The following is a 14,411-nucleotide window of genomic DNA, read 5'->3' as shown; positions in this document are numbered from 1 at the left end:
CTTGTTCACTTTAAAAAATAAATACAAGGCTTTTTTCTTTTTTTAATCTTGGAATAATGTAGTTTTTGTAAGATGCTGAGAATTGCAGCCGTCATGTCAGGGTCATGAGAGGAGCCAGTTAAGAGAGTCCCAGCTACCATGCCGATGGCAGACCAGAAAGTTGTAAACACCCCTCATCTCATTAATGGCACTGAGCCACCACATGAACCAACCCTGGAACTGCCCTGATGTCAGGTGGGAAGATTACTTTGATGCAATTGTAGCCTCCAAGTATGCTACAAGGTGAGCTATCCTAGAGGTGAGGGAACCAAAAGCTCCCACAGACTACATTCCAATCCTCATATCACATAATTCGCTAAATTGATTTAAAGTGCACAGTGAGAGGCAAGAGGAAAGATTATTAGGTTGGCATACCTGGGTTAGGGGCAAGTAGGGTAGAGGGGCCATGCCAGCTAATCCTGGGGTACCTAGTGTTCATGTTCATACATCTGCATATGCCTTCCCCGCTGATGTTGTGGTTACAAGGACCAGAGTTGAGGTTTGGGCAAGCCTCAAAGATAGCAGTTGTCCCAAGCTAATAACACTTGCTCAAGTGTCTGAGAGATACTGGGACAAGTATGCCTAGTCAGTGGCTGTGGGTTGCCAGTTAGCTTCACAAACAGTCATGAGTTCTGTTGTGTTTATTGGACAGATAACAAATGGGGCAGGAAAGAGTATCAGCAGTTGTTGTCAACCAAGGGTGATTTTTGTCCCCCAGTGTCCATTTAGCAATGTCTGGAGACATTTTTGATTGTCATGACTGGTATATGTAAGAGATGCTACCGGCGTCTATTAGGTAGAATCCAGGGATGCTAAGTGTGCTATAGTGAACAAGACAGCCTCCCAAGACAAAGAATTATCTGGCCCAAAGTATCAGTTGTGTCGAAGCTGAGAAACCCCCTCATGAATATTAAGTGAATATGTATATTTAGTGTATCCTGGATAGTTAGTGCCTCTTATGTATTTAATATGTCATGAACATTTATTACTCGTATGCTTCAAGAATAATTGACATTTCTTGATCTTGCAGCCCTTTCTGTCAGCGTGTAACACATACACAGTCTTCTTTTTAATACTTTATACATTGGTGAATTCTGCTCATGTCTTACTAGCAAAGTATGTACTTAAAATGTCTTAAAATGGTTTGCCTCTATTTTATAAACCTCAAATTTATTTATCAGATAGAACTAAATATCCTCAAAAGCAAATTTACATTATACTAGTCCTGGAATTTCAAAGAAGAAATAACGTGATAAATGTCCTCATTGTTTAATATACTTTTTGTTGTGTTTTCTACAGCTTGCAGCTGAGAGCATGCTAGCTGATTTTCACATGAAGTCATTAAGAACATCTATTCTAAAGATAAATGAAGCATTGACTTAGACTATAATTACAAGTTTCCTAAATAGTAATATAAGCATCAGATAGTACAAGATTATGGTGTCGGCATTAATGTAATGCTTGTTTGATCGTTCTGTTTACATTTAAAGCAATTGTAGGCATGGTGCTTATGATGAACCTCTGTGCTCAAAAATGCACATTTTGAAATGATTGGAACAGTTTTTGTTTGATGATCTTCAGTTCACTTAAGGACTTCTTAGTTGGCTCAATGTCTATTAATAGAGCAACACTGGAAATTTATAGCTTCATGCATTTTTAAAAATTTATTAATGATAGTTTTATTTATATTTTAGTGCTTTAAAAGATTAAAGATATTTTATGGAAGTTGTGTCTTGAGACCCCTCCATTAAAAGGGAAAGTTTTTCACGAAATTAAAGTTTTATACGAAATTAAAGAGAAGCATATTTAATATTATAGAAACAAGTAAATGTTGTTTAGGATAGATTTCAAAAAAGAATTGTCTTCAAATGTTGATGGTATATATTCCATTTCATTTCTTTTAACTTTCTTTGCCTTTTTTTACTTTTGTGATGGAAACTAACGTTTTGTCAGATGAAAATATCACATATAACACATAAAGAAATGGTAAGGCATAATATGCAATTAAAACTGTTTGATAAAAAATTAAAGTAAAAAATTAAGAACAATATGTCTTAAAAACAATGATGTGCTTACAGTAGTTTCCTGGAATTACTGGCTGGTTCAGTAGAATCAGCTGTGCTCAGCAATGGAGTGACAGGTGGTGTAGGCAGTTCAACCTTACATTCTTTTAGAAATACTGAGGGGGTATGTGTGGGTGTGTGTGTGTGTGTGTGTGTGTGTGTGTGTGTGTGTGTATGTGTGTGTGAGAGAGAGAGAGACCTATAAAGTGTTGATTTGGGGGGGTTTAAAGAATTGTTAAAGCCGATATGTGTAAACTTGATCCTGATTTTCATGTTTTACATTTTTGGGATCCTGTTTAATCATCATTTATTTTTGTTGTTGCAGTGATTTGCTGTCCTCTGAATACGTAGAGAGACACATTGAACATGGAGGCAAGACTGTGGAAGTTAAAGTAAGTGAAATTTTCCTACTTGTGGGGAAATTTATTGAGAATCTTTTAATCCTACTGATTATGATTTTAATTTTCAATGATATTTCTAATGTACAGTTTTGGGGGTTTTAAAAATAATTTATAATCTAAAGTTTTATCACCCACTTTGGAAAAATGAAACTTTACTTTTAGTTATCAGAAAAAGAATTTTTAGGGTACTGTAGGAATTGTTAGACTTAGGTTTTATAGGATTGCTATACCTGCAAATACTAGGTTGGTGCAAAAGTCCTTGTGGTTTTTGTCGTTATTTTTAACGGCAAAAACCCTAATGACTTTTTTTTTTTTTGAGACAAAGTCTCACTCTTGTCTCCCAGCTGGAGTGCAATGGCGTGATCTCGGCTCACTGCAACCTCTGCCTCCCGGGTTCAAGTGATTCTCCTGCTTCGGTCTCCCAAGTAGCTGGGATTACAGGTGCCTGCCACCACACCCGGCTAATTTTTGTTTTTTAGTAGAGAGAGGGTTTCACCGTGTTGGCCAGGCTGGTCTCGAACTCAGGCGATCCACCCACCTCGGCCTCCCAAAGTGCTGGAATTACAGGCATGAGCCACCATGCCTAGGAAACCCCAGTGACCTTTATGCCAACCTATAGTTCTTTCTTGGATTATGTCACTGAATATAGTTTTTGAAATTTGCCTTTAGGGTTACCACTGAGAACCAAGAGGTGAAAACTTGGGTCCAGGGTAGGTGTTTGCCTTTGCATTCAGTTGTGAAAGATTCCCACCCCCGCTGCCCCCTAACCCAGCCCCACCCCACAGCACCCCACACTTCCACCAGTAAAATGTAAAATTGTTAGATCTACAGGAGATCAAGGAGTTGAAAATACCTGGAGACAGAAATCTCAGGATACTGGTTATGACAAGTAAACTGTGAAAATATTAACACAAAAATAAAAGCCTCCACCAGCTAGAGGCATAAGAATGTGGGGTTTTTCCCCAGATCTGCAGATGGTGTAATCTGAGAGCATATGAAAACAAAAGCCACCCAAGTGTAGGGCTTCCTTCTGCTCAATGTTGAGTATAGTGACTTTTGGCCAAGTGTTTATTTTCTTCTGCATAGTGTTCAGACTATCTACTCTACTTTATCTGAATTATAACCCAGTTGTTCACATTCATTTCTTTTTTCTAATTACAAATTAGATACATGCTCATTTTAGGAAACTTGTAAACAGAGAAAAGTAGAACAAAAAAGGAAAACTCATCCTTAAACTCATCACTGAGAGATAAATGTTTTCATTTTGTTATTTCTTTGAGTTTTTTTGTCATATGCACACAGTTGTATATATACATAGATATTTACATAGTATCATATATAGCTACAATATTGTATCTGCTTGCTTCTGTATCATTTTGTAAACATTTGCCAAGTTATTTTCCCATAAAGCCTTTGTTCAGTTTTTTATGTACATATATTACTGTTGTAAAGCTTTTTATTCAAACTAAACTGTTATCAGTAACCAAAATAAATTATATCGTCCTATTCAAATGACAATCTGAAGAGAATTGAGTTTTTCAATTATATATATGTAAACTAAAAGAAAACTTTTTATTGTGGAAAAGTTTAAACATATTTCGAAGTGAAAAGAATGCTATAATGAACCCCCTCATTCCCATCATCCAGCATCAACAGTTATCAACACTTTGACTATCTTTTTTTTCTCTTTTTATTGTGTGTGTGTGTGTGTGTGTGTGTGTGTGTGTGTGTGTGTATGTGTGTAGTATTTTAAAGCAAATTCCAGACATTAGGACACTTTGTCAATAAATACATCCTGTATACCTATACATTTCTAATTCATAAAGACTGAAAATCTGGTAACTCCTGTAAGCGATCTAGGTGTAATAATTATGCCTGTCTCTCCAGAAAGTTATCCTAAACTAAAGATTGGTGAATTGAATGGTGGATTAATTTATATTACTGCCTCCCTACAGAAGGGATATCAGGATTTTTCTAGATATAACATGGGAGAATGGAGCCATTTTGTTTATAGTTGGGGAAAAAAAATTACCTAGGGATAGAATCTGCAGGTACTTTTATTCCTATCCCTGTTCATTTGGCTTCACTTCTCTATTTTCTATGATAATGTTTTTCTGATGTAGAGTATCTCTTATTCCCTTGTTAAATTAAAGAGGAAAGGAAACAGGCCTTTCACTATCTGTTTCCGTCTGTGTCTGTCAGTGGAATGATGAAATGCAAATAGGAGCGTGGAGGGTGGACCCAGCAGATAGCTCTCTGCTCTCTCTATGGTAATATCCTTTTTCAGAAAACTTGTATCTAATCAGCAAAGTGCACTCTACTCTGGGATCTTAAGGCTCCATGGGTATACATAACACATGAAGCACTGACTTTGCCGCACAGTCTTTGCTGATTTTCCAACCTGAGAATTGCAGTTTCTTTGTTGATGGTTTTTCTAACCCCTAAGCCTATCATACTAGGGAAATGATAAATACAAACTTTGTCCAGACTGAAGGGCCAGAGGTTGTTTCTTTTTCCCTTTAAGAAAACCACTTTGGTCTCACCTGTCACCTCCATTTGTTTCCACTCCATTTAAAAATCTAACTCAAAATTCTCCTCTGGGTTTTTCCAGGAACCACATTGAAAGTGCTGAATCCTGCCCATCAATCCAAAGTCAGTAGCCAATTATTTCTCTGCAGGTTCCCTCCTGTCTCGACCTCTGTGCTTAGCTCTTTGGGATATTTCTTTTTACATGAAATCTGATAGCAGTCTATTTTCTTTATTAATGACTCATTAATACATTATAAATCAAAGTTGTAGCATTTTATATTTTTTCCTTCCCTGCAGTACCTTTTTAAAAGGAACTCCTAAAACTTTTACTTCTCCTTTACCTTCCATATTAGTTTGCTAAAGCTACCATAACAAAGTACCACAGACTGGGTGGCTTAAACAGTAGAAATGTATGTTCTCTCAATTCTGGAAGCTGGAAGTCCAAGATCAAGATGTTGACAGTGTTGGTTTCTTCTGAGGCCTCTCTCCTTGGTTCGTACATGGTATTCTTCCTGTGTCATCACATGGCTTTCCCTCTGTGTGTATCTGTATCCTAATCTCGTGAGAACATCCTTCCTGTTGAACTAGGGCCCACCCTAATAACCCTGTTGTAACTGCATTACCTCTTTAGAGACCCTGTCTCTACATACAGTTATATTCTGAAGTATTAGGGGTTAGGACTTTAACGTATGCTTTTTAGGGGAACACAATCCACCTATATAACACCTTCCTTAAGAGCCCTGTAAGTTTTTGGTTTTTTCTTTAAGTTGACTTTTCTCTTGGGACTGACGTAAATGAAAGGAAATATGAAATCAAAGCTAAACTCTAAGAGCTTCTTGTGTTAATTGGCACAAGCATGGCCATATGTATCCCAAGGATGCAAATTTAAAATTAAAGTATTATTCCAAACTTAACAACGGCTAGAAACCAGTCAATAAATGGCTGTGCTCAGGTGTCTTTGAACTTTTGGTAAAGGAATAAATGTTTCAGGAGAAAACATTTTTAGAAAAGAGCTGGATGCAGTGTCATACCTGTTTGCAGCTACCCAGGAGGCTAAGGCGGGAGGATCATTTGAGCTCAAGAGTTCAAGGCCAGCCTGGGCAACATAGCAAGTGACTGTCTTAAACAACAACAAAAAAGTCATGGTAAATCTTTTAGATTGCAATTTTATTTTTAAAAACCTATCCAGTGGTAAAATATACAACGGACACAGAAATTCACATAAAACAATGTATGGGTTGATGAAATACTAAAGGCAAATGCTTTTATAATGACCATTCAGTTCAAGAAATAGAGCGTGGCCAGCTGTTTGTTTGCTGCATCCCAAACCCAAGCCCTTTTCATCCTCCTCTTGTAAGATTTGTAAACATTATCCTGACTTTTATCGTAATCCCTTCCTTGCTTTTGTTCATAGTTTTATCACCAAAGCATGTACCCCTGTAGTTTAATTTTGGCTGTGTAGGTTTTAAAAATAATTTTTGGCTGGGTGCAGTGGCTCACACCTGTAATTCCAGCACTTTGGGAGGCCAAGGCAGGTGGATCATGACATCAGGAGATCAAGACCATCCTGGCTAACATGGTGAAACCCCGTCTCTACTAAAAATACAAAAAATTAGCTGGGTGTGATGGCACACACCTATAATCCCAGCTACTTGGGAGGCTGAGGCAGGAGAATCGCTTGAACCCAGGAGGCAGAGGTTGCAGTGAGCTGAGATCGTGCCACTGCACTCCAGCCTGGGTGACAGAGCAAAACTCTGTCTCAAAAATAAAATAAAATAAAATAATAATTTAAAAAACATCTTTCTCTTTTGTTTCCCCTTGCAATTTATTTGTTGAAGAAACCAGATTGTTTATCTTATGTAATTTCCTACAATCTGGATTTTGATGTTGATTGCAATTTTGTGTTTAGTGTAAAAACAAACACATTTTGGTGATTGTTCCTTAACATAATGATTTGTGTTATCTGCAGGGACATCATCAGCCTCATTGAAATTAGTTTATCTTGTTCACATAGCTATGCATAATTCTGATATATAAGTTGTATTAAAACTTCAAAAGAATTTTTTTTAAAGGTTACAAAGATAAAGTCTTTATGCAAGAAAAGAAAGATACTTTGTGTTCCTTTAATGAGACATATTAATCTTTCACTTACATTTATTTTCAATCCATTTAAAAATTAAATTATTGCCAGGCACGGTAGCTCATGCCTGTAATCCCAGCACTTTGGGAGGCCGAGGTGGGTAGATCACAAGGTTGAGAGATTGAGACCATCCTAGCTAACATGGTGAAACCCTGTCTATAGTAAAAAATACAAAAAAATAGCTGGACGTGGTGTCAGGCGCCTGTAGTCCCAGCTACTTGGGAGGCTGAGACGGGAGAATGGCGTGAACCCGGGAGGCGGAGCTTGCAGTGAGCCAAGATCCTGCCACTGCACTCCAGCCTGAGTGACAGAGTGAGACTCCGTCTCAAAAAAAAAAAAAAAAAAAAATTAAATTATGAATTTACACATCTGTTTAGGGAGAACTTTTATGTGATTGACATGGGTTTCTAAAATAATTTTAAAGTAAAGCCTCAACTAATCAGAATACCTTGGGAATACAACTTTAATTCTGATTATGGAGAACCATGGTTCTGGATTCATAAGACAAAGGACATTGGAATTGATGAGTAGTGGCAACAGAGTCTTAGCCATGCAGTTTGCTGCTTTATAGCTTTTTTTGTCTTGAAACAGAAATCTGCTAATATATGGGGCTAATTGAAATGAACAGTTATATAGGCTTTAGTTAATCAGTATTATAATACTAACAGTAGTAACTTTATTACAGTAATAACTTTTACTGTATGATGTGATAGTCACATGAATTTGTATGTACCATTCAATCCTCAGACAACCTGTGATTATAACTATTATCCTAATTTACAGAAATGAGACACAGAGAAGTTATACAACTTGGGAAAGTAACATAGTAAGGAGTAATAAAGCTGCAATTTGAATCTAGATTTTGTAACTCCAGAGCTGACTCTTACATGTATAAGATTTTACATACTATAGAATGTACACCGAATGTATGGTGTACATTCTATAGTATGTAAAGTAAGATAGGCATAAAAATTGAAATGTATTTTATTTATACACATGGTATACATATCTAATTCATTTTTGGTATCTAACAATTTCTCCTTTATGGTCTTTAATCCTTAAACTGAAATGGTGATTTACATAAAGACCCTTTAGGCATATCTCTTAAATTCGGTTATGCATTTGCGTAGTTTTTCTGTAATATCAGTTGCCTTGGGCAAGAATGGTAAAGACACACTCCAGGCCAAAGCTTGTTTTATTTTTGTTTGAATGAACATATGAGGAAAATAACCATAGTATGAATTTTAGAAAACTAAGAGAGGAATGGCAAATCCTTTATATATGTCAGGAATGTGTGTAGATGGGGCAGGGAACAGATTTTCTTGTGGCCCAAAACTAAAAGTAGACATCTTTGTAGAGATATAATTTATTATATCACTAATGAAAGATCATGACAGTCAGGCATATTCTGACTATCAGCATAGTTCTGATAGTAGTTTTTGGTTAAATTATTTGATCTCATATGATTATAGTGAAAAGTAATGGCCACTGAATATCTATTTTTATTAGCTCAAGTTATTTCTAAACTACTGCATATGAGCATTCCCAACTTGTCTTTGGATTAGATTCCTAATCCTTAACAATGAGTTTGTACAATGAGTTGTACAATAACTCAAAAGGTACACAATGTGTTAGAGAAATAGTGTTTCTTAAGATACCTTTTAAAATGTGTTGTTTGTAAGAACAACAATGATCCAAAAGTATGTGGTGCAATATAACACTGTGTACTCCTTTCTTAAGTGAAATATGTTCTCAGTTTGTCATTAGTGACAGAGTTTAGTTTATATACGATATAGGTTATAGTTTAGTGACTGCATTACATTTCTTTTTTTTTTTTTTTTAATGACAGTACTTAACATATCCTGTTTTGGGACATAGATTTTTTTTTTCAACTTCAATGCAAATTGAATAGTAGAAAATTGCTTGAATTGTTTCTTTTTTTGCCATGGGAAGCACAAAATATTAAACTGTCAAAGTGGCTCATATCTATTGCAACAGAAGAGAGGGGTTAATTTGCTTTTGCTTACACTGGATATAAAATTTCCTTATCGATTCTTAAAACTGCATTACCATGCAGAATCTTGGCTCTTTCTATAAGATTAAGAAGAGTAAGCAATTAAATAAAAAAAGAAAAAACAGACCTTGGTGCGCAGTAAATTTTGCTGCATGCATTATTAGTACAGAGCTATCCATACCATTGCATCAATGATGAATCTTCTGAAGTAGAGACTTGTGTGTTTTTTCAAGTAGCTTTTTAGGTTATCTTTTGTTTTGGATGCTGTCTTTGAGATAAAATGTAAGCAACAGCCACTGTTGCCAAGTAATCTACACTAAGGCTTTTTCCTTTACTCTCATTTTCATTTTTCTTTACCAGTAGAACAACCCAGCAACAGCATTTCTCTTCCAAAGTGCCTTCCTTATTTACAGCTTTCGCTTGCATTTGAGAAACAAGCTTTCTGTCTTGAATTCTCACTTTAGTAGCTTCTCCAGAAACTCTTGGATAATACTTAGTCACCTAGACAGTAATTAAGTCACATGGCTTAGGAAGATGGCTTTAGAAATGACGTTTTTCCTTTTGGAACAGATCTATTTATAGAAGTTGTCACTTAAGCTCCTAATTTTGTCACCAAATTTCAAATCCAAGTTTCAGGCATTTTCCTTGGCTCTGTGGAGATAGGGAGGCTTCTCTCCAAGTAAACAAGCTCAGTGATGTGCATTTTAAGGGCTGGCTGATGGGCAGAGTATCAATTGAGGGCCTTCATTCATTGAAGGGTCTCCTGCTGCCATGGTAATTGGAATTTTTTTTTCTCTAAAAAGAACAGCTATATTGAGATATAGTTCACATACCATAAACTTAAGTGAGTTTTGGTCTCCATTTTGTCTGCTAGGGAACGTAGATTCTTTAACAGTGTTTGTGTAAATACAGTTGATTAAAATGATCACAAACAATTAATGAAGCAATGATAGGATTGTCTGGCAGATGCGACTACCTGTATATTAAAATCTGTTTTTATGTTTTCCTTGCTGCACCTGCTGGGAGATTTAGGTTAAGGACTCTCACTGTTAAGCTTAAACTCTGAGAGCAGAAGTTTCGGTGTGGAACAGAGAGAGACTTCAGGTGCAGGTGTTACAGGTTGTGGCATGAGCATGCAGGTACCTCACGTAGGTTCTCTCAGACAGGAGAGGAAATTTTGGATGGTATAGCTATGAACATGCTAATCAAAACCAAGTTAACCACAAATACATGGATTTTAAAATTAGATGACTTGCAAAAATTTATTTTCAAGACCATTCTCTTGAAACAGTTTAGCCATGACTTAGTGTCAGTTTGACTAGTAATGAAACTAAAATGACTTTAAAAAATATTTGTCAATACATCCTCAAATATGAATATTTAGTTGTTAGCTGTAGGTAGGCTAGCTTTAAACACGATTATATTTTAATGACGTCATTCTCCCCTAATTACTGAAATAAAATGATTTTTTTAAAACCTCAGGATATAAAGATCCTACAAGAATAAGAACTCAACTTTCTAAAAATGATTCTATAAGTAGGGTTCACCATACACTAATTTAATGAGAAATTATTGAATTGAATTTCAGGGTGGTTATGGGAAACAATATTAGGATCTTCTGATGTAGAGATGACTCTATAATTGTAAATAGGGCCAACACAGGAAACCATGTCCCTTGGTTCCTGTGGGTTTGAGCTGCTGCCCATTTTTAAGTACTTTCATTTTTAAATAGTGAATTATATCAGAGGAAGACTCATTAATTTTCTGTTACTCATTCAAGAACTGTGATATTCTCACAGAAGTATTTTAAATACTCAACAAAAGTTTAGCTGGAAATATTACAGTTTTGATGGTTAGTATGTGTAAGTCACAGTGAGCTAGTTTCATTGATTAATAATTACTGTATACTGCTGTCCTGTAGAAAGATTATGCTTTCATATACTGTCTATTAACTCAGGCTCCCTAACTCAGTCTTAGGGGCAAATAACTGCTGCCAGTGGTTTACTGTTTGTCATTTGGAAGAGTTAACCTTTTCTCCTTACAAATCCAGGCTCATTTTGCTTACTTAAGGCTACTGATGGAATATTCTTTTTAGTTAATGACACTCATTGTAATGGAATTAAAAAATATAATGACTTGTTTTACTTCTGTTTTACATCATTGTCAAAGTTTTGCATTTTTACAAATAAATATGTATTCCTATAAGTGCTCACTTTAACACCAGGGATTTCCTGTCTTATGCAATCTATACGTCTTTCAATCACACGATATTCAGATGGGATCAATACTAGTAACTGGATTTAGGATTAATAAAATTACTGGTAATAGCTGGAGTAATAGCAAATACTTATATGATATTTACTATGTGCTAGGTGCCGGTCTAAGTGTTTTACATATGTTAAGTCATTTTATCCCCAAGTAATACCACTGATATCCTCCTTTTGCAGATGAGGAAATGAAGGCACAGAAAGTTTAACCAACTTGCCCAAGAATTTTAAGCAAGGAAGCCTGGCACCCGAATGTGTGCTATAATCTGCTGTAGTTTATCCTCCCTATGGAAATAAATGATCATAATAGCAGAGGATTTAGAATGCAAATATTTTAATTACAGCACTTCTACAATTTACCATTTGTAATTTACTGTCTCTTTTAGTAGTTGTTTTAATAGGCCAAAATTGAAGATGTTTTAGTTCAGGTGAGTCTCAATTATTCCAGTATAAAATTTTCTTTATTCCAAAGACCAAATGTCTTCTAAAGATTCCCCGCCCCCCTCTTTTTTAAAACTATTGCATTTTGGAGTTCAGTTTTAGTCCTTCTTTGTTCTTCATAGAAGTTGGATTGTGTATTGTTCAGCACAGGGGAGCATCATCGCTTCTAAATAGTTATAGTTTGAAATATGTTGCTGACTTGCACATGGCAAACACATGGCTCAGTTTTTATGCCCATCTTATGCCTATGTGTAAATTTATCTGCATCTGGAGTAAATGTGAAGTTTTATGGGGAAGAATAACTAAGCTGAAACATACCATTAGCCTGCCAAGAGACTAGAAGATATTTGGTTGTATCTTTGCCAAAGTGCTTCAAAATACCCATCCCCCTACCTCTTTTACCCTCCGTTCCACAACATACACAGCCCACAAGCTGGAAGAGAGTAAAAGAGCTACACAAATTTAACAAACAAACTGATAAAGTGTTTATTTCTTCCTCACATGTAACATCAGTTATTCCAGGTATGTTTCCTAACTTTACTTTTTATCTGCCACTAGACATCATTTAGTATCTTCTGGCTGAGCTTGATAATGTGTGCATTTCCCCCCTGGCAGGCTTATGCAGACATATGCTCCTCTGACATCTTGTAATCAGTGTGGTTTCAGGAAGGTCTCGGATTTCATGATTTAATTCTCTTTGCATTATAGGAAAAAAAATTGGGGGGATTAAGTAAATTTTGCTTTCTCTTGGGACTGAAGCAAGGTTGCTGTAGGTCTGTCATCATGTACAATGCATCAACTGCCTTAATGGCATTGGTAAGATTGCAAGTGGTCTTAACTCTGTATCCTAAAGAAAATATATTGGCCCATTGCCAGTTTATACAGGTCAGGTGTCTTAGTGCTGGGAGAAAGGAAAAATGAAAAGTGACAGCTGCTGTCAGCATGAGTTCTGTTCCTAAGCTCTGTTTGTAACCTATTTGAGTAGAAAGTCCTTTATTTTCTTTCTGGTGTTAAGATTTTTTTCCCGCAATTAAGTATCTAAAGAGTTATTTCATCTGTTAATGTTCAAGATGTTATCTATAAACTTAAAAGAAATATTCAGCCATAAGTTTTTTTTAAAAATCAAAGTAGCACTAGCTGATGATACTTCCAAGTATGGAACTAATTAGCTGTTTTATAATAGAATTTACTATTTTAATTCTAATTATAGAACTAACCTTTTCATTATATAATGCCTTTTCCAAATCTACTCTTGCAATTTTTTTTTGAAACCAGAATGAACTATTAGAGTAATTATAATTGAATAGAAATTAGTAGAAATGTTGTTTTTGACGTTAAACTGGTTTGAAGCAAAAAAAAAAATCACAAATTATTCCCTTGGTGTTGTCATAAACTACAATTATTTTCCTATTCATTAATAAAAATACTTTCCAGTGGATAAGGTGTGGCCACTGTAAAATCAGAAAATATAATAAAGACCAGAGAATATGTACTATTGGTATTGAGTAGTTCGAGTGTTTACAGCCTTTTTGAAGGAGGATAATTGATCAGGGCTACACTTGATGTTTTTTGTTTTGTTTTCTTTCTTTCTTTTTTTCTTTCTTTCTTTTTTGTTGTTTGTTTGTTTTGAGACAGGGTCTCACTTGATCTCCCAGGCTAGAGTGCAGTGGCGCAGTCTTGGCTCACTGCAGCTCAGAGTCCCAGGCTCAAGTGATTTTGCCACCTGAGTCCTACAAGTAGCTGGGACTACAGGTGCGTGCCACCATGCGTGACTAATTTTTGTATTTTTAGTAGAGATAGGGTTTCACCACATTACCCAGGCTGGTCTTGAATTCAAGTGATCTGCCTGCCTCAGTTTCCCAAAGTGTTGGGATTACAGGCATGAGCCATTGCATCTGGCCACATTTGATGTTTTATCACAACAGTCTTTTCTTTGCACCTATGAGGTAGAAAAAGAGCAGGTGGACTTGATTTTCCCCATAGCCACTCATAAAAACTCAGGCATGTGGAGTTTAAGTGGCTAGAAAGCTGACATGAGAGATTAACAGTGGAATAGAAAAAAAGCCAAAATTCTCAGATACTCAATGTGTGTTCTCAACCCTCATTTATTCAACAGATATGAGTTGAGTGCTTGCCATGGGCCAGTGACAGGGATATAGCTATAAACAACAGATGATGCATTTCTTGCCCTCATGAAGCTTGTCCTTTAGTGGGAAAGACAGGCATGGTGCAGACAACTACTGAGAAGTCTTTGTAAATGATAGAAATAAGTGTTGAAAAGAATTACATGTTGCTCTGAGGGCACTTGCTGGGACACCTGACCTCATCTGGTTGCTCAGGGAAGGCTTTCTTGAGGAAATGATATTAATTCCAAAGTTCAAAGGATAACAGGTGAATGAAATCGGAGCAGAACAACTTTTCATGCAGTCGAATTAGCATGTGCAAAGGCCGGAGGCCTTGATGTAGGATCTTGGTGCATGAAAGGGTCAGAAAGAAACCATAGAAAGTGGACAGAAT

The 14,411-nt window shown here is 36.1% G+C and overlaps 1 protein-coding gene across 15 annotated transcripts in view; it reads left to right on the top strand.

Annotated features, from left to right (window-relative positions):
• ADAM22 (ADAM metallopeptidase domain 22) overlaps positions 1-14,411 on the top strand; it is a 242,205-nt gene that overhangs the window by 122,988 nt on the left and 104,806 nt on the right. For all 15 annotated transcript variants that reach the window (XM_077997084.1, XM_028846111.2, XM_077997080.1 and 12 more), the window contains one exon: positions 2,428-2,494. In XM_077997084.1, the coding sequence (XP_077853210.1) occupies positions 2,428-2,494 (67 nt within the window). The remainder of the gene's footprint in view (positions 1-2,427; positions 2,495-14,411) is intronic.

This window comes from Macaca mulatta, chromosome 3 (assembly GCF_049350105.2).
Source record: "Macaca mulatta isolate MMU2019108-1 chromosome 3, T2T-MMU8v2.0, whole genome shotgun sequence".
NCBI lineage: Eukaryota > Metazoa > Chordata > Mammalia > Primates > Cercopithecidae > Macaca > Macaca mulatta.
This window is presented reverse-complemented; position numbering and strand designations above follow the sequence as displayed.